The 21,418-nt window shown below is 39.7% G+C and overlaps 2 protein-coding genes across 5 annotated transcripts; both read right to left on the bottom strand.

Annotated features, from left to right (window-relative positions):
* Window positions 1-1,281: 1,281 nt before the first annotated feature.
* On the bottom strand, window positions 1,282-13,031 carry irf2b (interferon regulatory factor 2b). 4 transcript variants are annotated; one of them, XM_036969529.2, is made up of 9 exons: window positions 12,759-13,031; window positions 11,219-11,311; window positions 10,761-10,860; window positions 10,447-10,623; window positions 9,461-9,495; window positions 9,150-9,273; window positions 6,426-6,590; window positions 5,548-5,591; window positions 1,282-2,479 (listed from the first exon to the last, which is right to left on the bottom strand). In XM_036969529.2, the coding sequence occupies exons 2-9, from the start codon at window positions 11,303-11,305 to the stop codon at window positions 2,180-2,182; spliced, it is 1,032 nt and encodes a 343-aa protein (XP_036825424.1). In that variant the 5' UTR covers window positions 11,306-11,311; window positions 12,759-13,031; the 3' UTR covers window positions 1,282-2,179.
* Window positions 13,032-13,720: 689 nt separating this feature from the next.
* casp3b (caspase 3, apoptosis-related cysteine peptidase b) lies at window positions 13,721-19,573 on the bottom strand (the record flags this gene model as incomplete). Its single annotated transcript, NM_001246335.1, is given in 7 exon segments — window positions 13,721-14,351; window positions 16,665-16,806; window positions 17,032-17,207; window positions 17,426-17,554; window positions 17,663-17,811; window positions 19,317-19,412; window positions 19,544-19,573. Coding segments are annotated over 6 exon segments (846 nt in total). The 3' UTR covers window positions 13,721-14,142.
* Window positions 19,574-21,418: the final 1,845 nt, after the last annotated feature.

The following is a 21,418-nucleotide window of genomic DNA, read 5'->3' on the forward strand; positions in this document are numbered from 1 at the left end:
TTTGGGACCTTATATAGACAGGTGTTCTTTCTAAATCATGTCCAAACAATTGATTTGGTCACAGGTGGACTCCAATCAAGTTGTAGTGATATCTCAAGGATGATGATCAAAATAAATTGGATGCACCTCAGCTCAGTTGGTAGTGTCATAGCAAAGGGTTGTGGATACATATGCAAATGTAATATATTGCTGTATTTCATTTTCAATAAATTTGTAAACATTTGTAAAAAAAAAAAATTCACTTTGTCAGTATTGTGTGTAGATGGCTGAGAAAATTAATATATTTTATACATTTTGAATTCAGGCTGTACATAACAAAATGTGGTATGTCAAGGGGTATGAATACGTTCTGAAGGCACTGTAACTACAGTATTGTCATGAACTTGACCATTTTCATTTGCCCAGAGACTATTCAACCAAACCAAGGACAATAATGAAACTAAATGAAAATGTAATAATAGTTGTATTTCATATACCTCTTTTCATTCAAACAAAAGTCCTTGGGCTGGACAATGCATTTTAAGATCTGCAGATGTCTGATTGCCATTTCATAATGCTTGGCATTTGCGTGCTGTTATATGCTCTGTCTGGACTATCCTGTGGAGTGGTTGAGACTGTTTACTCTGGGATTGATTAATGGCCTATCTGGTGTGTGGTTGTCACAGCAACCAGGGCACCAATTGGCTGTGTGTTCAGGGCGCAAACAGGAAGTTAAGAGGCTAAGAACAGCAACCGAAACTAAAAGGCAGCCAGAGCATGAGCCAAAGCAGCCCCCCCCCCCCCCCCCCCCACACACACACAATAGAATGTGAAAGGATTGTTAAGAGGAAACCAGGTCCAAAAAAAAAAAGACAAAACCCCCCTCTATTTTCAGTTCACAATCACTAGTATTTGTAGACTTTTCAGAGGCATTATGCTTTAGCTGGAGTATCACTGCATTCATTTCTGTTATTACTGCATTGTCGGCACTAGAAGCACAAGCATTTACATCTGCTAACCTTGTGTATGTGACAAATAAAATTTGATTTGATGAAACAAGTAATACTATGATTCAACACAGAGGCAAAACACTCACTGTTGGCACCATTTTCTTTGTAAAAATCTTCCAGAGTTGAGAAAGGACAGCAGGAAAAGAACAGTGAAACAAATTTCTTGAATCCAACAGCTGGACCAAATAACTACATAAACGTTTCACACATGGTCAGAAAACAGACATTGCTGACCTCTGGTAATCTGTGTCACTAGAAAAAAAAATGTCTACTACACTGTAGTACCACAAGATTACAAAACAATATTTTTATTAAGATTTGCATGTTGATCCACAGGATTAAGAGTTGGCCATGAATGTGTGACACACTCAAACGTGTGTAAATGGATTTAGCAACTAATTTAAAACACCGTTACATATAGGCACACATAAGCAACAAGCCTATAAAATTTCACACATGAGATGTCACAAATGCAGACTTGTTGATAAAAATGTATTTTTTTCTTCATAATGTGTCATGTAAATAACAATAAAAAAAACAAATCGAACAAAGAATCAGAAATCTTTCATTGAGTAAAAAATATACAAATCAAATAAATTGTCCACCTTAGATTAAAATGTCCCTTTATATAAAAATATATATATAAGCTCGCTTAAAAGGCATCAAGATAAATGACCAGGTGCATTTACTCACTTCATCCTCCTAACCAATGGATGGCATCACCTTGAAGGTCAAAGACAAGGTTGGAAAGTTAGATCAGCAAGGCCTCTTAAGGCCTTTCCCAGGCTTCAGCCTTGCTGTCAGTGTAAACACACAGCCAGGGTGGCCACTCACATCCCCATCAGTGTTTTCCATAAGGTGCAGAAGCGGTATGCCATTACGCAGACATATCAGTATATACATTAATAACAGTGGGTGGGGAGTGGGAGAGATGCCCAACAGTTTGTAGATTCATCCCCTCACTCCCATCCCATTTAAAAGGCCCTGAGATCTTGGCAGGTTCAGTTTGGGCATCGATTCATATTCTACAGCTCACAGAGCCCCTATACTGTATGTCCCATAGACATAGTCATTACTATGAGTAGGCACTCTGGTCGAACAACAAGCCCAGCAGTGATCAATGCTTTTCAACGCCAAGCCTGCGTTGGCCTGTATCTGGTCTTGAGTCACTGCACTGCACTGCCAGGGCTTCAGCAGGTCTTCACAGAGGAGATGTCTGATGTCTTCATGATAACGCTGGCTCTGGTCTCTGCAGCAGAGGCCTGGCTGGAGGAAGCCTGCTCTGAGGGAGGGTGCTGGGCTGCTGGCATGTCCCTGGTCCAGGGGCTGTTGCTGTAGCTAATAAGGGGCATGGGGTCCCTGGTGCTGGTCACTTTGAAGTTGGTTACCTTTCCACCAGTGACAAAGGTGGCCATGCTGGGTAATGAGCACGAGGGCACTCTCAGCACAGAGGAAGTGAAACTTGATTCCCACAGCCCACCACGAAGATCCTGCAAGTCACACAGAAGGTGGGTTTAACTCAGCCAATGTCATAACCATTCAAACACTCATTTCAGGATATACATGAATATAGAGTTGGCTACTAGCATATTTCTGTTTGCGGAATCTTCATAAATCATTTAAAGCATTAGAAGTGGGAATTTTATTGACATAGCAAGTCTAGCAAAACATGGCTGAAACACAGACATTCACATATATTGTCATGTTTATGAGCACTGTCAAACTTGTTCTTAATACTTTCTAAAAATGCTTGTCCTCCTGCTGTTGAGCTCTGCATGATTCATCTATACTAAGGAACCTCATACTAAAAGGGACCTCATCTCCCCACTCTCCACCAAGGGCTTCATTGGGCACAGAAAACAGCCTGGTGTTATACTAGTTCTCTGTTCCTCCAGTGGACATGTCAATATGTATTCAAACAATACAAAGGCAACATTTAAGAAATAAATAATGCATTCTGTAACAATATGCATGTGCTTGATTTGCTATTGTCCTTGTTTTGTAACGGTATGTACAGCGCCTTCAGAAATTATTCACACACCTTGGCTTTTTCAGCCCAAATTTAAAATGGATTCAATTTAGATTTTGTTGTGTCATTGGCCTACACACAATACCCCATAATATCAAAGCGGAATGATGATTTTTTAAAAAAGTTTAACAAATGAATTAACAATTAAAAGCTGAAATGTCTTGAGTCAACAAGTTTTCAACCCCTTTATGGAAAGCCTAAATAAGTTCAGGAGTAAAGATTTGCTTAACAAGTCACATAATAAGTTGCATGGACTCACTCAGTGCGCAATAATAGAGATTAACACGCTTTTTTAATGACTACCTCATCTCTGTACCCCACACATCCACTTATCTGTAAGGTCCCCTAGTCGAGCAGTGAATTTCAAACAGATTCATCCACAAACTAGGGATGTTTTCCAATGCCTTGCAAAGGGCACCTATTGGTAGACATTGAATATCCTTTTGAGCATGGTGAAGTTATTAATGACACTTTGGATGGTGTATAAATACACCCAGTCGCTACAAAGATAGATGTTCTTCCTAACTCAGTTGCCGGAGAGGAAGGAAACCACTCAGGGATTTCACCATGAGGCCAATAGTGACTTTAAAACAGTTAGAGTTTAATGGCTATGATAGGAGAAAAACTGAGGATGGATCAACATTATTGTAGTTACGCCACAATACTAACCTAATTGACAGAGTGAAAAGGAGGAAGCCTGTACAGAATAAAATATTTAAAAATGTGCATCCTGTTTGCAACAGCGCACTAAAGTAATACTGCAAAAACCACTCCATATTTTCAAGCATTGTTGTTGCTGCATTATGAGTATGCTTGTAATTGTTAAGGACTGGAGAGTTTCAGGATAAAAAAATAAACGGAATGGAGCTAAGCACAGGCAAAATCCTAGTGGAAAACCTGGTAGTCTGCTTTCCACCAGACACCAGCAGGACAATAACCTAAAACAAAAGGCCAAACCTACAATGGAGTTGCTTACCAAGGAATGGCCGAGACACAGTTTTGACTTAAATCTGCTTGAAAATCTATGGCAAGCCCTGAAAATGGTTGTCTAGCAACTAACAACAACCAATTTGACAGAACTTTAAGATTTTTTTTAAAGAAAGAAACTTGGCAAATGTTGCACAATCCAGGTGTGGAAAGCTTTTAGAAACTTACCCAGAAAGACTCACAGCTGTAATCGCTGCCAAAGTATTGACTCAGGGGTATGAATAAGAGATATTTCTGTATTTAATTTAGCCAAAAAAACATAAAACATCTTTTCACTTTGACATTATGGAGTACTGTGTGTCGATGGGTGATGGAAAAAAATATTATTTAATACATTTTTTATTCAGGCTAACAACAAAATGTGGAACAGGTCAAGGGGTATGAATACTTTCCAATCACAAATACTTACCAATCACAAATCAAACACACTGTACGCGTTTGATTTGTAATTGGGCTTGATTTGAGGACAATTCAAGATATTAAATTAGGGTGAATCATTAGCCATGGGAAACAAGTGAATCCAGTATTCACCAGAGAGCTACCTTCTGTTGCTTTGTCTTTCTTTACATCAGAGCACTCTAGAACAGGAACTGACAATATAAGCTAGAGGTAGTGGTAGAGGTAGTGGTAGTGGTACAGGTAGTGGTAGAGTTAGTGGTAGTGGTACAGGTGGAGGTACAGGTAGTGGTAGTGGTAGACCTGGAGGTGGAGGTAGAGTGACAGTATTACCATGCTACAGTTACTGTACTCAGCTGTTAAGCAGTAGAACTGGCTAATGTAATAAACTCAAAATGGTGGGCTTCAAGTTCAGGCTTGTTTATCAGATGTTTCAGCTGTATGTGTCTGTGTTCCCAGGCAGGCCCAGCCATGCCGCTCAGCCCTATTGGAATAAGCGAATGTTGCTAGCGAAATGCCCTTACCTTGCCTTAGCGAACAGGCCAGCTACAATGGCACCATAAACAGGCCATCTACAGTGGCACCATAAAACAAAGCTATCGCCCTGTGTTACAAGCGCTCCTTAAAAGTTGCTGAAAATTATCGACCACTTATCGTGGAAATTTTGCTGATATCTTTCAATTAGATAAATAACCTATAGGGCCCTACTAGAGAAATGTTAAATTTGGCACAAAATAAGATTGCTAATATTGCTGATCGTTGATGGGACAATTGATAGCTACAACATTCAAAGTAGCAGCAGTAGTTTTAAGGGTAATATAAAAGAGTAACTGGTGCATTCATGTTATGAACTTAGCGTTCAATTTATCTTTATCGAGATAGTACACTAAATTTATCAAATGGATTTTAATCAATATCAGCCAGCTCTAACGCACAGGCTTAAAATCAAAAGGCTTCTATGTACCTTTCCAATCTTACAAAAAAATCTGCCTGTCTTGAGTGATTACTAAACTAACCATGGTTACCAGGATAACCAGTTCTAAATTATGTGCTTTGCTTCTGATACAGATATGTATTCTATTGTTCAGAGTCCTTTAGTTTGTACACAGATGGGTATAATACGTGTAGACAGAGCTCAGGCCTTACCTCCTTGGAGTCCTCTTCACTGTGCACACTGTCTGGGTCACTCTCTGTTAAGCAGACCAGGAAGAAGAACCATGAAACACAGTCAGGGATTTCCAGACTAACAGGTTAGAGAGGGATGATGACGTGAGGATTATCTGCTACCATCAGTGATACACTCTAGGCAGCCTCTAAACAGCCTCTAAACAATCATTGATCGTTTAATGCTTCACCAAATACTAAACATGCAGGACTAGTAGTTGCACTGTGTACAGTATGTCACTTTACAACACATTAACTTACTCTACAGTAATAACAGGAGCAGGTTGAATGACAGTGGAGATGTAGCCATCTTTATGATGACACACACTGGCCTTGAGCTTGCAACAGCAAAGCCATAAACCCTAATATACATTAAGCAATACAACACAGTACTACACTACCTGGCTCAAATAAAGGTTCAAAGGTTCCCATTTTACCTGGTATTTTGAAATGGAGCCGATACTGTCCCTTTGAAGCCACAAGCATAGAAGGGTGTTGAAAATCTAGTAATTAATACCTCCAATCACCAAATAAATGATTCACCTATCAGTCTTATTTGATTGTAGATCTCATTCAACTCCAGCTTAATTTTGATGTGGCTGACAAGGATTCTACTACTCTATTAAAACCTATGATGGGTACTGATGTGACTTGCAGGTCTTCTGCAGGAAAGATTGTAGCTGCCAGTGTCCTCACCGTGGGTGGAGGAGTTAAACAATTCTACATGCCAATTGGGATCCCAAATTCAAGGGCAATCACCCATGTCTGTTGTGTTAAGGCATTGGTTGGGATGGGAGCATTTAGGGGGTGGTGGGGGGGGGGGGGGGGGGGGGGGGGGGGGCGGGGGGGGGTGGACTGACCTCCATACGAGGACACAGGGGAGATCTGGAGTGGGTACGGGTGGCTGGAGCTGACTGACTGCTCCTCATTCTCCGTGGTCACCTCGATGGTCTGGCAGACACAAGGCAGGTCGTCGACGATCAGCTGGTCGTACCCAGGACTGTGACTGCTCAGATGAAGATATTCTGAGGAAGAGAGGATGATCCCTGGTTATTAAACGGTAATCAAGAGGAAAGACACACAAGCACTCTACACACACGTACATTGTAATATTGTTGTATGGTGGTATTATATCATTTTGTATTGTAGATATGTTGTGGTGTAATAATGTTATATGATGTACTGTTTTATATTTTGTTTTAAATGTAATGTAAGTGTCTTAATGTGTTTGGACCCCAGGAAGAGTAGCTGCTGTCTCGGCAGAACTAACGGGGATCCATAATAAACCCCAGGAAGAGTAGTTGCTGCCTTGGTAGGAACTAATGTGGATCCATAATAGAGGTCGACCGATTAATCTGAATGGCCGATTAATTAGGGCCGATTTCAAGTTTTCATAAAAATCGGTAATCGGCATTTTTGGCCTCCGATCATGGCCGATTACATTGCAGTCCACGAGGAGACTGCGTGGCAGGCTGACTACCTGTTATGCGAGTGCAGCAAGGAGCCAAGGTAAGGTGCTAGCTAGCATTAAACGTATCTTAACATAATCACTAGTTAACTACACATGGTTGATGATATTCCTAGTATATCTAGCTTGTCCTGCGTTGCATATAATCGATGCGGTGCCTGTTAATTTATCATCGAATCACAGCCTACTTCACCAAACGGGTGATTTAACAAGAGCATTCGCGAAAAAAGCACTGCCGTTTCACAAATGTACCTAACCAGAAACATCAATGCCTTTCTTAAAATCAATACACAAGTATATATTTTTAAACCTGCATATTTAGTTAATATTGCCTGCTAACATGAATTTATTTTAACTAGGAAATTGTGTCACTTCTCGTGTTCTGCGCAAGCAGAGTCAGGGTATATGCAGCAGTTTGGGCTGCCTGGCTTGTTGCGAACTGTGTGAAGACCAATTCATCCTAACAAAGACCGTAATTAATTTGCCAGAATTGTACATAATTATGACATTACATTGAAAGTTGTGCAATGTAATATCAATATTTTGACTTAGGTATGCCACCTGTTAGATAAAATACGGAACGGTTCCATATTTCACTGAAAGAATAAACGTTTAGTTTTCAAAATGATAGTTTCCGGATTTGACCATATTAATGACCTAAGGCTCGTATTTCTGTGCATTATTATGTTATAATTATGTCTATGATTTGATATTTGATAGAGCAGTCTGACTGAGCGGTGGTAGGCAGCAGCAGGCTCGTAAGAATTCATTCAAACGGCAATTTCCTGCATTTGCCAGCAGCTCTTCGCTGTGCTTCAAGCATTGCGCTGTGTAGGACTTCAAGCCTATCAACTCCCGAGATTAGGCTGGCAATACCATAGTGCCTATAAGAACATCCAATAGTCAAAGGTATATGAAACACAAAAGGTAGAGAGAAATATTCCTATAATAAATACAACTTAAAAATTCTTAACTGGGAATATTGAAGACTCATGTTAAAAGGAACCACCAGCTTTCATATGTTCTGAGTAAGGAACTTAAACATTTGCAATATGTGCCATGTAAAAAAAGCTCTTTTACTTTCTTCTCCAACACTTGTATTGCATTATTTAAACCAAAATGAACATGTTTCATTATTTATTTGAGACTAAACTGATTTTATTTATGTATTATATTAAGTTAAAAATAAAAGTGTTCATTCAGTATTGTTGTAATTGTCATTATTACAAATAAATAAATAAATTATATATATATATATATATATATATATCTCCTTAGATCCTTAGTAAACCCCAGGAAGAGCACCTGCTGCTTTGGCAGAACTAATGGGGATCCATAATAAACCCCAGGACGAGTAGCTGCTGCCTTGGCAGAACTAATGGGGATCCATAATAAACCCCAGGAAGAGTAGCTGCTGCCTTGGCAGAACTAACGGCGATCCTTAGTAAGCCCCAGGAAGAGTACATGCTGCTTTGGCAGAACTAATGGGGATAAATAATAAACCCCAGGAAGAGTAGCTGCTGCCTTCGCAGGAACTAATGGGGCTCCTTAATAAACCCCAGGAAGGGTAGCTGCTGCTTTGCCAGAACTAATGGGGATCAATAATAAACCCCAGGAAGAGTAGCTGCTGCCTTCGCAGGAACTAATGGGGCTCCTTAATAAACCCCAGGAAGAGTAGCTGCTGCCTTCGCAGGAACTAATGGGGCTCCTTAATAAACCCCAGGAAGGGTAGCTGCTGCTTTGCCAGAACTAATGGGGATCAATAATAAACCCCAGGAAGAGTCGCTGCTGCCTTCGCAGGAACTAATGGGGCTCCTTAATAAATAAAAATACACAACCAAAAATAAAACATTTGCATATAAGACATTAGTAAGAGCATAATTAACTACTACAGCTATGCAGTCTTGCATGTTTACCACACACTTTTAAAATCAACATCAATTACATTGATTGAGGTATGTAGTAGACACAAGGTGGTCACAAATGACACCGTGTTCCCTGTAAAGTGCATAAAATTTTGACCAGAGCCCTATGGAAAGTGATCAAAAGAAGTGAACTATATAGGGATTAGTGTGCAATTGGGGACACAAAAAAACACACTAATGCCAGGTATTACCTGTGCAGTCTGTAAAGTACTCGTCTTTCACCTCCTCCTTCACCTCCACCTTCACTACCGGCCCATGATGGTCTCCAACAGACCCATTCATGCTCTCCATGGCTGGGAACCCAGGCTCCACCTGCTGCTGGGGTGACAGAGATAGAGGGTTGTGGGCATCTCTCTCCATCCTCATTGAAGGTCTGTTATCCATGCTCATACCATTTTACATGCAAATTATTCATTTAAAATAATAGTTTGAATGTGAAATTGATTATAGACTTATGCACAGAGGTCTTGTGTCAACATAACATTTTGATGATGGTTATTACCTTGTTCTTTCCTCCTTTCTCAGTCCTCTTCTTTCCTAGAAAACACACACAGTCCATTGTTAATAGACAGTCCATTGTTACACACAATCTATTTCAGTGTGTCAAATGTGTATCAGTTTTCTACAGGTTATTAGATCATATACCAAATTAATACTCAGAGCACATATTACACATGAATTGAAGTTGAATGCAAAACTGACCACATTATAATGCCTTAATAAAGTCATAAGTGTGACACTGAAAGCGGATACATCCTACAGTTTGCCATTTATAATGTGACTACCTGGTACCCCCTGTATATAGCCATGTGACTACCTGGTACCCCCTGTATATAGCCATGTGACTACCTGGTACCCCCTGTATATAGCCATGTTACTACCTGGTACCCCCTGTATATAGCCATGTTACTACCTGGTACCCCCTGTATATAGCCATGTTACTACCTGGTACCCCCTGTATATAGCCATGTTACTACCTGGTACCCCCTGTATATAGCCATGTTAGTACCTGGTAGTCCTTGTATATAGCCATGTTACTACCTGGTACTCCTTGTATATAGCCATGTTAGTTTTACCTGTTATTGTTATTCACTGTATTTATTCCTTGCGTCACTATTTCTATTGATCTTAAAAGGACCCGTCAGAAAGCATTTCACTGTTAGCCTACACCTGTTGTTTACCAAGCAGTTCACTGTTAGTATACACCTGTTGTTTACCAAGCAGTTCACTGTTAGTAAACCACAGGTGTAGACTAAGCACGTAACAAATAAAATGTGATTTGAATTCAACCACTGTTCTCGCTGAGCCAGAGACTGCGTTTACACAGGCAGTCCAATTCTGTCTTTTTATGACTAATTGGTCTTTTGACCAATCACATCAGATCTTTTTCAGAACTGATCTGATTGGTCAAAATACTGATTAGTGAAAAAAAATATCAGAATTAGGCTGCCTGTCTACCTGCAGCCAGAGACTCAGAGAACCACTTGCCTTTCTTGGTCTGGCGCTCTGAAGCAGACAGCATCTTGTATACTCTGAAAGCGTTGGTCCCCTTCTTGATGCTCTTGTCTTTCACCTCCTCAATATCAGGCAGAGAGTTCATAGCACAGCGGAAATTGGCCTTCCATGTTTTCGGGTCTGGTTTGTCGATCCCTAGTTGGTATTTTCCTGATAAGACAAAATCACTTGTTATGGGAAGGCCATACTGCTGCATAAACTTAAGTCATAACACAACAGTAGCATTGGTCATGTAGAACTGTGTATTGTTGGCCATTTCTTATCATTTCAAATGTTCATTACCGTACCTGTATGAATGGCCCAGTTCATAAATAAAGGAGCGTCTTTCTCCAAATCCCAGCCATGCCTTGCAGCATGCATCCATGGAATCTGGAAGATCCTCTTCTCCTGCAGGTTCATCACAACAATGATTCAGACATACTTTATGACTTGGCTAACAAATCAGCAGCACATACATGCGTTTCCTGTTTCTACATACAGTACTTGCCAGTGAGGATTTCGAAAATATAACAAGCAAACAAAACACACACACACACAACTTATAAACACACAACTTAGACAGAATATGGTTGACTGTTTAGATAGGAGTGTAAACCTGTTTGTGTGACGGAGGGGTTACGTTGTTGGGTTTGGTAGCAAATTGCTTCAGCAAAGACTGAAAACCTGGTACAGAATCATCTTAGAATGTGTTGATTTTCCATACTGAAGAAAACGGAATGTCTCAATAAAGATATATTTCACTCACTCTATTTATCCATATCAGGCCAGGGATTAGGGAAGAGTTTATCTGTTCCACCAGCCATGGCCGCATTCGCATCCTTTCCACGGGCATGGTCGCCTGCAGACAGAGAGCAAGGAGGAGATAAACAGTAAATGTAATGAATTACCCATTTCCTTAGCTTCCTGTAGACTGCAACAGGTCAGAAAACCTCAGTGGCAAAGAGGCCCATTAGGGGGATGACATCATTCCCTGAGCCCATCAGCAACATCTGAGATCATTCTCTTACTACAGAGCAGAAACCCAGCGCCACAACAAATATTTTACAGAGGGGTTACAACAAAACGCGAATAGACGCAGTTGTGTTTTAGCACACGTCAAGCTTTACTTTGTTGATGTGTAATATGGTGTTAATGGTTAAAAGGTGCACATAAGCTGGTGATGACCATGCAAGTTGCTTAGTTATTACTGCATGCAACCGTAGCCAAGAATTCTCAAATCCACGTTTACCCGATGGAGTTGAGCAGCGAGGCGCTGAGTTTTGGCAGTGTAGCCTACTTCCGATTACATCGAGTCAGTATCAGTCGATACTAGTAAAAATGTCCATTATTTCATGCGTACCTTGTACGTGTTTGTCATGTGTAACTGTTCTTTTCATTCAGTTGCTGCAATCCGAAGGTTTTGATAAAAACGTAATTCTATGTGACTGTCAAATTGCGTGGTGCAGGGCTGCTCCTTATACTTTAACAAACAATGGCTCTCTTGGCGGAGGTTGCGTAAAATGCTATTTTTAATAAAAAACGACTGATTGCAGCACCAAAAGTAAATAACCCAGTTACACAGGACAAACCACCATCTACAGATCTCTATGTACTCGATGTAGTCGGAGGTAGGCTGCACTCCGTCAAAACTCATCTCATCGCCACCAAACTTCATCCGGTATCGTAGAGTTAAGAATTATTGGCTACAGGTAGACGTAGAGTAATCAAGTCGTGATCAAAGTTCACTTCAACAAAAGGCAACTAACTCCTAAACCAATATTCAGTAACAGGATATTAGAATGTTACTTTAATATATATATATATATATATATATATATATTACACATACATATTCTAGTTTACTTTAAAAATGAGGCAGTACAATAACGTAGTTATCATTTAGTAAACCCTGCAGTTGTAGCCTAGTATTCATGCAATTTACCAAGCGTGTTCCAATTCCATTATACTGCCCATCTTAGCCTGATAACATACACAATAACAGACATCTCTACCTGTAAATGGTTATACCGCAACAATTGCCTGTAGACATTTTGGTGCGCAATGCGCCACAAAGAAACATTTCGCTCAGTCTTGTCAAGTCACGTTGTCGTCAAAACTGACAGCTGTGCTAATTCAAGTTCACAAGAAAGCTGCCAGACATATCAACCCAAAAGTGAAAATAAACTTCATTCCAAGTCGGTTGGCCAACGGATCAACATTCTATTACTTTCGATTAGGGTTTACAATGTCGCTTCGTGATTCTATAGATACATAACTTCAGCGATAATAACATGCGGAAACGTTACCTGCGATAAAGTGTTCTATTCAGCTTGATTAATCGACAGTTCTCTTGTCAGTTGCACAATATTCTCGTGTAGTTTGAGTTTCTGTATATCAAACGAAAAGTTAATTTAGCCTATTTCAGTGTCCAGATCGAAAGCAAAACAAGTAAAGGAAGTGCTTAGCGTGGAAATCCCCTCCCGATTTGTTTGTCTCACGTCCCCTGAGCCTAGATGGCGTTGCACAGGGTTCTGGAGAGCACGGAAGTCTTCTCATTGGTCTACGCCTCTGCAACGGACAGCTCAATTTCATTTTCACTTCCTCAACACCCATCTGGTTGGATTCCAGCTTGCATTTTCTGCTTGAAACGAAACTAGTTGCTCTGTTTCAAAACTTGCTGCAGTGCTTTTTGCATAGTTAATTTCTGAAAATGTGGACAGAACTTATCTACTGTAAACCCTACATACAATATCAGAAAACAATGTAATTTTTGCCCATGGTTAATGAACTGTCTTTGTTATTTGAACTAGATGGAAGTAAAACCTTGTAGTTTCTGGTCAGTATTGTCAGAAAGGCAAAGCAGAGGCAGTGTGGTTTCCCTGGCCCCTAACACAGGAAATGCAAGCGCCTTGGCCCTGCAGACACAGACATCTTATCTGAGGCCAAACACTCTGCAAGTCCCACCAATTCAGATGTCCATCATGTGTTGGATAAAGACAGTTTCCAACTATTGAATAACCATGATATGTTAGATTTTCATATGGAATACTATCACAATGAAATCGCAAACATATTATTTCACAATAGGATACAAGAAATTCTTGCACCAGGAATCAACATTTTTCTATATTTTCTTACATTTTTTTCTTGAAATCCTATTTACATAAATGTTGTTTCTTGAGAACACAATTTACCAAGGATAAAAGCTCCTTTATTCATGTAGTACCCTATTTGAATGTGCAAATGATGAAAAAAAAAAACACCTCACGAGTGACAGATTATTTATATAGAGACATAACACAATACAATACTTTTAAAGCCTGAGTGACTTTCATTCCATGTTATCTGAACATGTATTTACCCTACAATTCAGAGCATTTTAATTCCATTCCAAATGAATTAACTACATATCAATAGCAAGTACTGCTATTCCGTAGTCAATACTCAATGCCAGCCTTTCCCCATTAAAAAGCCATTCTCTGTGGTCCAACATAATGCCCTTTAGGCCTCAAGGGTAAACATTTCATACCTTTTCGCTTTTAGACTTTCCCCAAACAGAAGTATTTGAATAAGTGATTATCCACAGTGGTATTTGGTCCAGTGCAGAGAATCCCACTGTATTATTTAATGGTCTTTAGAACCCCAGCAGACACTGTGCAAATATGTAAAATGGTCCCACAGGATATACAATCACTGTGGAAAGTAGAGATGTTTGGTCAACATAGACACAATGCAAGGGATCTGCTTGTTGGCGGAAGCCTCGAAGTCATGTGCCACCTTGTGGTTAACACGTGTCATGATCTGCATTATGTCCAGCTGTTTGCCATACCTTTGTAACATCTCACAGAGGGCCTGGATGAACCAGGAGCCCTTGTCGGTGTTCCTCCAGGAGTAGTAGCCTATGGAGTTCACAAACCAAATCAGTCAAACACTATAGCAATGATAACCATTGCTAAAACTTCTAAAGTGGTACATGGTCGTTTTTGTACGTAGGTGCAGTGTAATTACCATACTTTTATTTTAGTAGGCCTATAGTCTACTGTGATTCACACATTTGCAGTTTGTTTAAGTTCAGACATCAGTTGTAAGTACTATGTAACAATGGGTGCCTACATTATACCATGTAAAGGTAACGTATGTAGTATGCATGAATAAATTACATAGTGTTTAAAGCTGGAAACCTTCATTGACACAATAAAGCGGACACCCTGCCTGAGTTTTTGGTGAAAAGCTGAGGGATGGGCCTGGAGAAACCTAACCACTCAAATTCAAAGCGAGAACTATGTATGCAAGGACTGACCATTCATGATATTATAATGATAGTTTTAACCATGTTGAGAGGCTATACAGTATTGGTTTGCATTTAGTTTGTTTACAAACAGAGTATAACAAGCTTATAGATGTTGGGTTCTGATGGGGTACGACGGTTAACCTAAGCTCATGAATATAACTTATAAATGCCTCAAGAAATCAACAGGTATATACAGTTGAAGTCGGAAGTTTACATAAACTAGGTTTAAATGTGTTTGGCAAAGGTGTTTAACAATTACTGACATTTAATCCAAGTAAAAATTCTCTGTCTGAGGTCAGTTCGGATCACCACTTTATTTTAAGAATGTGAAATGTCAGAATAACAGAGAGAATGATTTATTTCTGGTTTTATTTCTTTCATCACATCCCCAGTGGGTCAGAAGTTTACTTACACTCAATTAGTATTTAGTAGCATTGCCTTTAAATTGTTTAACTTGGGTCAAACGTTTCAGGTAGCCTTCCACAATCAGTTGGGTGAATTTTGGCCCATTCCTCCTGACAGAGCTGTTGTAACTGGGTCAGGTTTGTAGGCCTCCTTGCTCGCACATGCCTTTTCAGTTCTGCCCACAATTGTTCTATAGAATTGAGGTCAGGGCTTTGTGATGGCCACTCCAATACCTTGACATTGTTGTTCCTTAAGCCATTTTGCCACAACTTTGGAAGTATGCTTGGAGTCATTGTCCATTCCGAAGACCCATTTGCGACCAAGCTTTAACTGATGTCTTGAGAAGTTTTGCTTCAATATATCCCCATAATTTTCCCTCATGATGCAATCTATTTTGTGAAGTGCACCAGTCCTTCCTGCAGCAAAGCACCCCCACAACATGCTGCCACCCCCCGTGCTTCACGGCTGGGATGGTGTTCTTCGGCTTACAAGCCTCCCCCTTTTTCCTCCAAACATAACGATGGTCACTATAGTCTAACAGTTCTATTTTTGTTTCATCAGACCAGAGGACATTTCTCCAAAAGGTACGATCTTTGTCCCCATGTGCAGTTGCAAAACGTAGTCTGGCTTTTTTTATGGCGGTTTTGGAGCAGTGGCTTCTTCCTTGCTGAGCGTCCTTTCAGGTTCTGTCGATATTGATCTCATTTTACTGTGGATACAGATAATTTTGTACCAGTTTCCTCCAGCATCTTCACAAGGTCCTTTGCTGTTGTTCTGGGATTGACTTGCACTTCTCGCACCAAAATACGTTAATCTCTAGGAGACAGAACATGTCTCCTTCCTGAGCGGTATGATGGCTGCGTGGTCCCATGGTGTTTATACTTGCGTACTATTGTTTGTATAGATGAACATGGTACCGTCAGGAAATTGCTCCAAAGGATGAACCAGACTTGAAGGTCTACAATTTCTTTCCTGCGGTCTTGTCTGATTTATTTTGATTTTCCCATGATGTCAAACAAAGAGACACTGAGTTTAAAGGTAGGCCTTGAAATACATCCATAGGTACACCTCCAATTGACTCAAATGATGTCAATTAGCCTATCAGAAGCTTCTAAAGCCATGACATCATTTTCTGGAATTTTCCAAGCTGTTTAAAGGCAGTGTCAACTTGTGTATGTAAACTTCTGACCCACTGGAATTATGATACAGTGAGTTATAAGTGAAATCCTCTGTCTGTAAACAATTGTTGGAAAAATTACTTGTGTCATGCACAAAGTAGATGTCCTATCGACCTATCTACCTTGTTAAACTATAGTTTAACAAGAAATTTTTAGAGTGGTTGAAAAACGAGTTTTAATGACTCCAACCTAAGTGTATGTAAACTTCCGATTTACATAAATATTTTTTTTACTTCTAAATTAAATGTTTATCAACTAAGGATTCTAGCTTATATGTTAAGTATGTAAGGAGAGGGCGGTTAAAAATAAACGGTTTATCAATAAACAGGGTTTATTACCTGGGGCTGTAGAATAAGCATAGAGAAAGTCTGCCTCCACTGGAATCCTCTCTGGATAGTTACCAGCAACGCTGTCCGTCTCTATTCCACCAGCAACACTGTCTGTCTCTATTCCACAGTCCAGATCAGAGCCACGGCACGCCTACTCACCAGGTCCACAGGAAGGATTAGGGGTCAAGGGTCAGGGGAAGAGAGGCTACTCTTTTAACACTATCACTGAATATCAGTCATGCAGAATACATGTTCAACACTTTTGTACACTGCATCCTCATTCCTCAGTCTTTAGAGTTGATTCAACAAACATACCTAGAGAATCATTGAGCTGCGTAAGGGAAATTTAGAGCAGGCAGCTAAAACCTTACAGTACCTGGATGAAGAAGAGTTTGGGCTTTCCCACCAGCGTTTTGCAGCGGTCGCCCCTGAAGAGTCCGGTGAGCTTCTGGAGCTCCACATTTCCATCTGTGCCATAGAACACACCCTCTCCTCCATGGCTCAGCATCACACACACAAAGGAGGCTGACTGGCTGTGGTTGTCTTGAGACACTGAAAAACGTCATACACACATGTAGTTTAAACTTAAAGTCTATCAACATTTTTTATTCAGAGACATTTCCTAAAGTTTATCAAAGTTAGCCAGATGACACATCACTACTACCATGATTGCAATTTATTTGTAGATGATCAGAAAAACTTCTCAAAAGAAGCTTCCAGAACAGAAGAAAATCTAACTCACACACTCGCAACCAGACTGGTGAACTTACCAGTGTAAAGCAGCTGTTGGATCTGCTGCACCGTCTGGTCATTGGCAACTTTCACGTTGTACCCCAAACGTTCAAAGACTTTCCTTGCATAGCCAGCATCCACATCTGTTCCCTTGCGAGAACTCATTCCTTTCAAAGGGAAATTACCAATGAAGTGTAGACATCTGACATATCATTGTAACCTGAACACTGAACAGGACAACAACAAAAACTCCCATAATACACACTTAGGCCTACCTGTTCTCCTGTCAAAGTTCTTGTTGTTGATGATGACACATTGTCCAAGGCTGGGATAGTTCATTTTATATGTGTACATGTCAGCTGGAGGCCTAGCATCTACTTTCTGATTCTCTATAGTAAACCTTGGCAGTGAGGGACTCCCTGGCCTGGAACAAAGAAAAATAAGTTCCTTTTACCATTTAAAAGTGGACTTTTCATTGTCCGTGTTAATCTGGTTCCACAGGTAGCCTATGTTGAAAATCCATGTTGTTTGGCTAATAGAGCCTGGGGAATGATACCTCTAACATACCTGAACATTAGCCAGAATGGTTTCGACTTGAGGTTCACTGAAATCTCCTTAAGGTTGAAACGATACTAGGCCAATAGGTTTGCACCAGGGTGACGAATGAGGGATAAGGCTTGAAAAAGTACCTTAATGCAGGGATGGACAGTGTTGCAGTACTCCTAATCATTCCATTATCTCAGTCACAAATATTGAAATATTGCCAGTTTTTTTTATTTGAATAAAGCAGCACATTGGATTCAATTCAAATGCAACACCTAGCATTGGGGTAAGTAACTGTATTTTGCAATCCAACGGGCTGCTTTAGAATGAGAGAACCTAACATGCTGTCAAAAAGGGCAGTTTAATAAATAAATAAAAACTTGCAGTATTTCAATCTTCTAAATATACCATTATGCCAGCCGCATAATCGAGGATTACAGCGACACCTTCCATGCCTTAAACATCAATTTGATCATGTGGGCAGATGTCATTCTTTGTTGTGTATAATTATTTATCTCTATTGTACCATTTTGTAAACTCTAGATACTGTAACAGTATGAATCTTATCATTATCTTATTGAGGTACATTTTCAAACCAAATGCCATAGCATCATTTAGACTAAAATGAGAGAATGTAGTGAACCTCAAGTCGAAACCATTCCGACTAGACTGTACAGATGACATGCTTAAATGCATGCATCAACCAATGGTCATATGCCATGTCATCGACTGTGGCGTCGGGCACCAGATTGCTATAACATATGTGGTTAGCTGATACGTAAAAATACCTATCCTGGCGTTGTTAGATCTGGCATGCGTCAGCAACGTCTAAGCAGAGGAATACGACCAATATGTTTTGGGTCAGACGTCACGTTGCATGCTCATGGAGATGAGATAATCATTTGTTCACCACGATTCATGGGTAAATGAAAGCATTAAAATATACTCACTCAGAATGTGAGAGCTGATAGAACTATGTGTAACGGATGTGAAACGCTAGTTTAGTTAGCGGTAGTTCGCGCTAAATAGCGTTTCAATCGGTGACGTCACTTGCTCTGAGACCTTGAAGTAGTAGTTCCCCTTGCTATGCAAGGGCCGCGGCTTTTGTGGAGCGATGGGTAACGATGCCTCGTGGGTGACTTGTTGATGTGTGCAGAGGGTCCCTGATTCGCGCCCGGGTATGGGCTGTCTAAAGTTATACTGTTACATATGTAAGAAGAGGTTCACTGGCCCAACTCATCCCAATGGGGTTATAAATGGCCCAGCTCATGCCGTCCCAATGGGGTTATAAATTTAAAATCATATACATACATTTCATTTTGTCGCCTGCTATTCTATATTATTTGTGAAGCTGATAGGTTTGACAGGAGAAACGCAATGCCTTACCATTGTGCAGTTATGCATTTGGCATCCACCAAATCAGACATGGTGCCAATCTCAGTTGTGCAATCAGTCTTTACAACGCCTAGCGTTATAGTTGTACTGAAAGTGAAAAATAAAGGAGTTTATTAAGTTTAGTCCACACAGGAGCCAAGCATGGTTCTATAGTTAGCTAGTTTGATTGATACATGGCAATACATACGTTATCAATGTTAAGGGTAAAACAAACTTACTTTGCGTTAAACCGTTGAAATACACAGGTGACAGCGAAAAAAAAAAGCCTTCCCAATTTGCCTGTGACTTGTTCATGAGATTGAGAATTGTCCAAAAAAAGCTAGTTATCGCGTCGTTTGGCAAACGCATCCAATCAAACGCCGTAGTTTAGTGTGTGGGCAGGTTTTCCCACTAGTTACCACAACCCCAAAGTCAAAATTGGCAATATCGTAACAATTCATGAAAACAAACATGTGCTTTTTGGTCTTAATTTAAGGTTGGACGCAAGATTAGCAGTGTGGTTAAGGTTGAAATAAGATGTTTAGAAGATAAATTGTAGAAATAGGCGGGGGTTATGAGTTTGTGTCTGTGGTAACTAGTGTCGACCCGTGTGGGCGGGCCTAAAGTACACACCTTGACAAAGGACGGAATTTTCAAAGAAGCCTACAGAGTAACTTCCAGTGAATTTATTTTTTAAGAACTGGTTTAATAATCATATCCTGCTGGTGAGTCAACTTTTTAATGCATTATAATTGTTACTCAATTATCTCGTAACAATATCCCTGTTACACCAAGTCCTAGATAGTTCGCTAAAGTCTTTGATTACTATTCCATCTTCAACTCTCATGTTGTTTAGAGGTGTAACCAGATCTCATCTTCTTGAGCTCCCCTCTCTTAATCCAGTTGACTCCTCAATAGAAAAAAATGCATTTATCCTTGTTCCCTCAGAACAACAGATCTATATGTGCTTTATTTCTATTACTTACGTCACCATTTAATGGAATACATTTGTCAATAATATCTGTTGGAAAAAAGTCTGGTTATTACCACACATACCTGATCAGATAATGATTCGCTGGGTAATACTGAAGAAACTTTTTTTTAAATACATTAACTGTACTTTTTGTGTTGAACATCCAGAAGCAGTTTTGCATTTATTTTGGCATTGTCTATATGTAAAGAAATCATGGAAAGATATTTCTAGTTTTATCATTAATATTCTTGATGACTTGTGTTTATTATGGGAGAATGTGCTGCTCGGGTTCCTTAACTGCAATAAGGATAAAGAAAACAATTTACCTCAATCGAATTGTGCTAATGGTAAAATTTCAGATTCATAAATGTAAATTCATTAATAAATAAACACTCTTCCATGTTTTCTATAAGGAATTGTAGCAGTACATTAAGAACATTCTACATTCTCCCAAAAAGAAAGCTAAATCAATACGTGTGTATCTTTTAAGGTCTTTGTATAATCTGTAATTTGTTGTACCCCCTAGCATGTTATCATTGTATGTTTGTATACTTATTGTATGTGTACTGGTGTTTCTGAAATAATAAAATGTAAATAAATATATTTACTATCCTGTAAACGCTGTTCTCCAGATTCCAGCCGGAGTTATGCGCGTGAAAATGAAACGTAATTCCCTTATTTTGCGGTTCTCTGATTTTAAGCATGATCATAGCATGTTATTCGCCCCCTATTCGTTTGAGGTGGAGGTCGAATAAATGATGTGGCGGGGGGGGGGTCTACAGATAAATCAAGATCAGAATATGGCTTAATTCCATAATAGTTAAACAACCTTTATGCGAGAGAGGAACCATGAATAAGGTCTTGCGAACCTACCGGTTCCAAGTGGAAAAAGCGTCTTCACTTTTTTCCACCTTCCAATATGACAACTTTCAGGATGAATCAAAACACTTTTTTCCACCTTCCAATATGACAACTTTCAGGATGAATCAAAACACTTTTTTCCACCTTCCAATATGACAACTTTCAGGATGAATCAAAACACTTTTTTCCACCTTCCAATATGACAACTTTCAGGATGAATCAAAACACTTTTTTCTTTCTTTTTAAATGATCCATACTTTTCCTAACTCTAAAATGTGCC

The sequence above is a fragment of the Oncorhynchus mykiss genome, chromosome 25 (assembly GCF_057628025.1).
Source record: "Oncorhynchus mykiss isolate SJ-2025 chromosome 25, ASM5762802v1, whole genome shotgun sequence".
NCBI classification, from domain to species: domain Eukaryota; kingdom Metazoa; phylum Chordata; class Actinopteri; order Salmoniformes; family Salmonidae; genus Oncorhynchus; species Oncorhynchus mykiss.